General features: G+C 40.8%; 1 protein-coding gene across 1 annotated transcript; it reads right to left on the bottom strand.

Annotated features, from left to right (window-relative positions):
- Nucleotides 1-1,069: 1,069 nt before the first annotated feature.
- On the bottom strand, nucleotides 1,070-2,419 carry TRAM1L1 (translocation associated membrane protein 1 like 1). Its single transcript, XM_006153091.2, has one exon. The coding sequence runs from the start codon at nucleotides 2,400-2,402 to the stop codon at nucleotides 1,296-1,298; it is 1,107 nt and encodes a 368-aa protein (XP_006153153.1). The 5' UTR covers nucleotides 2,403-2,419; the 3' UTR covers nucleotides 1,070-1,295.
- Nucleotides 2,420-2,496: the final 77 nt, after the last annotated feature.

The following is a 2,496-nucleotide window of genomic DNA, read 5'->3' on the forward strand; positions in this document are numbered from 1 at the left end:
ACTTAATATTAGGGGGACTCCAAGGTTGAAACAGTTGAATTATTTATAATAAACCAGAAAGAGGACTGTGAAAAACAAAAAGATATAGTTGAAGAAAATATAGAGCAATGGGAAAATACATATCCTTATCCTAGCATATATCTAGAGTAATGTCTCCTTAAAAAATATATAAACACATTATGAAATTAAATCAAAATGAGAATTAAGGGTAGAAAAATATAAATACTCACCCACTATAGTCCTCTGTTTCTTTTAGCTTCTGTAAAGATAAAATTATATATGTACATATATAATTACCAAAAAACATCTTGTACAGATAAATGTTTCCCAATTAAAAACAGAAGAAAAACAATTATTATTATTTGTCAAAAGCCTTTCATGAGACTATTTATCCACCTTATTTTCAAATTGTTTAAGGTTCAGATTATATATATAGTCAAATGTAATTGGTTGAAATTCCTTTTACACTCACAAACCCGGCATTATTTTTCAAAATGATTTATTGATTAAACAACATTTTTAAGATGCTATGGTTACCAACCTTAAGAATCATTTTAATAGGTAAACAACAACAAAAAAAACCATAAAAGTAAGTCTGATTTTCTTTTTATAGTAGTATTTAATTTTATTATTTCTCATTTACAAATCTTTAAAATGGACAGGAATGATTTTATTTCTTCAGTAATACTTTTCTGTTAATTAACATTATTTTGATTCTACATATATATATATTTGGCAGTAAATCTCCATACACAGTGTCCATTAGGGTTTCTTTTTCTAAAGGGGAGTAGCAGTAACAGTCACCACCTTTTACAAAATAAAGCACATAATTATTTTGGTAGTTTTACAAATCTTTTCTTGGCTGTAAATTCTAAAAAAATAACAAAAAACCATTAGAGAATACTGACTTGACTCCCACCTTGGTAGTATTTCCATTTTATTCTGAAAAATAACATTAAAAATATGACCTTGATATAACAGATCACCTCATTAGTAGTATACAAGATCAACAGAATCTAAAAATTGTATCATCACTCATATGTGGAATTTTTAATTTATCTCAGTGATCTCTAAACAGTTTGACACTTTTTTGAGGACGAGCAGCTCAATCTTAACCAAAATGTTTTTCCACTTTGATCATCTTTCCCTGGAATGGCTTTTTAAAAAAATACATTATACGGTACAGTAGTAAAAACCAAAAAAGCACAACCTAATTCCAGAACAGAAAATCTCTAGTGCGTTATCTCATAGTAAAGAGCAGCTTCCTTTGGAGGTCTTAACCTGTCTGCAATTCATCATGAAGATTTCTCTTTCCTCCTTGGAGCAGAGTCTATTCTATTGGAAGTCTGCACTCCATTTTCTGTTCCTTTTTTAGAAGACTTGGACCGTTTCTTCTTGGCACTTGAGGCCCTTAAATTAGCATCTTCTATCCACCTGTGGAGCCGCGAGATGATTAAGTTCCATGTGATGTAGGCTTGGATGGAACAACTGGACGACAGCACGGCGATTTTGGCGGCCAGTACACTCACATTCCCAGTGACGGCATCGGGGTTCCGACGCTGAGACCCGGCCAGGTGAAACCCAACCGTGAGGACTGAGACGATTAAAGTCATGAGTCTACCGAAAATAAACACAATGGTCCACAAAGAAAGCCCTTTCTGGTACTTCTCATCACTGAAATAAAACAGGCCGCACATGTGGGAAAGTAATTCCACGAAATAATGCAGCACCAGGAGGAGGAGTCCCAGATGGTTCAGGTACAGAAGGTAGGCACCTGCGATGTGGAAGAGGTGGAGGCCGATGTAGACCAGGTGCCGAGGGATGTCTTGCTTTTTGGTCTTCTGGAAGTAGAGTTCCGGAAACGCGTGGAACCAGTAAGCCAGCTGCGAGATGTAGAAAAACTTCATCTGAAACGTCATCATGTTGTGGGGGTGCGCCTTCCACAGGAGGGTGGGGTCCGACAGGCAGTTTTCCGAGATGAGAATGACCGTGCCCCAGATACAAGACACGACGTAGAATAAACCAAACTGGCCGGATTCGTTGAACTTGGTCTGCTTGGCCTTGGTGAACTGCATCCGCTTGTTGATTTTATCCAGCACATACTCCTGAATGGTGGCGTGCAGGATGATGGTCACCAGCATGTAGAAGAACACGGTGGCCAAATCTTTGACCCCATAATGGTAAAGGGACTTGGATCCCAGGGGCGCTTGATCTTCTGCAGCAGGGACCACGACGCTGTGCTGGAGCGTCAGGAAGACGATGGACGCCTCTGCTGTCCCCTCGAACATCAGCCCCAGCACGAAGAACATCCCCACGCAGGATACGATGTCCGCGTGGTTCTGCAGGATGAACTCCTGGCTCAGCACCGGGGGGTTCTTGGCGCTCTTCTTACGGAGCCCCATGGCGGCGCCTCCCGGTACTCACCACCCGGCCGCGCCGCCTCCTCCCGGCTGGTGCTCACCGCGCCGCAGGCGCCCCCCCCCCGCCCCCCGGCCC

The sequence above is a fragment of the Tupaia chinensis genome, unplaced genomic scaffold (assembly GCF_000334495.1).
Source record: "Tupaia chinensis unplaced genomic scaffold, TupChi_1.0 Scaffold000362_1, whole genome shotgun sequence".
Lineage (NCBI taxonomy): Eukaryota > Metazoa > Chordata > Mammalia > Scandentia > Tupaiidae > Tupaia > Tupaia belangeri.

Excerpts from the sequence above, each read along its gene's own strand:
- TRAM1L1 (XM_006153091.2), bottom strand. The coding sequence starts at position 2,402 with ATGGGGCTCCGTAAGAAGAGCGCCAAGAACCCCCCGGTGCTGAGCCAG.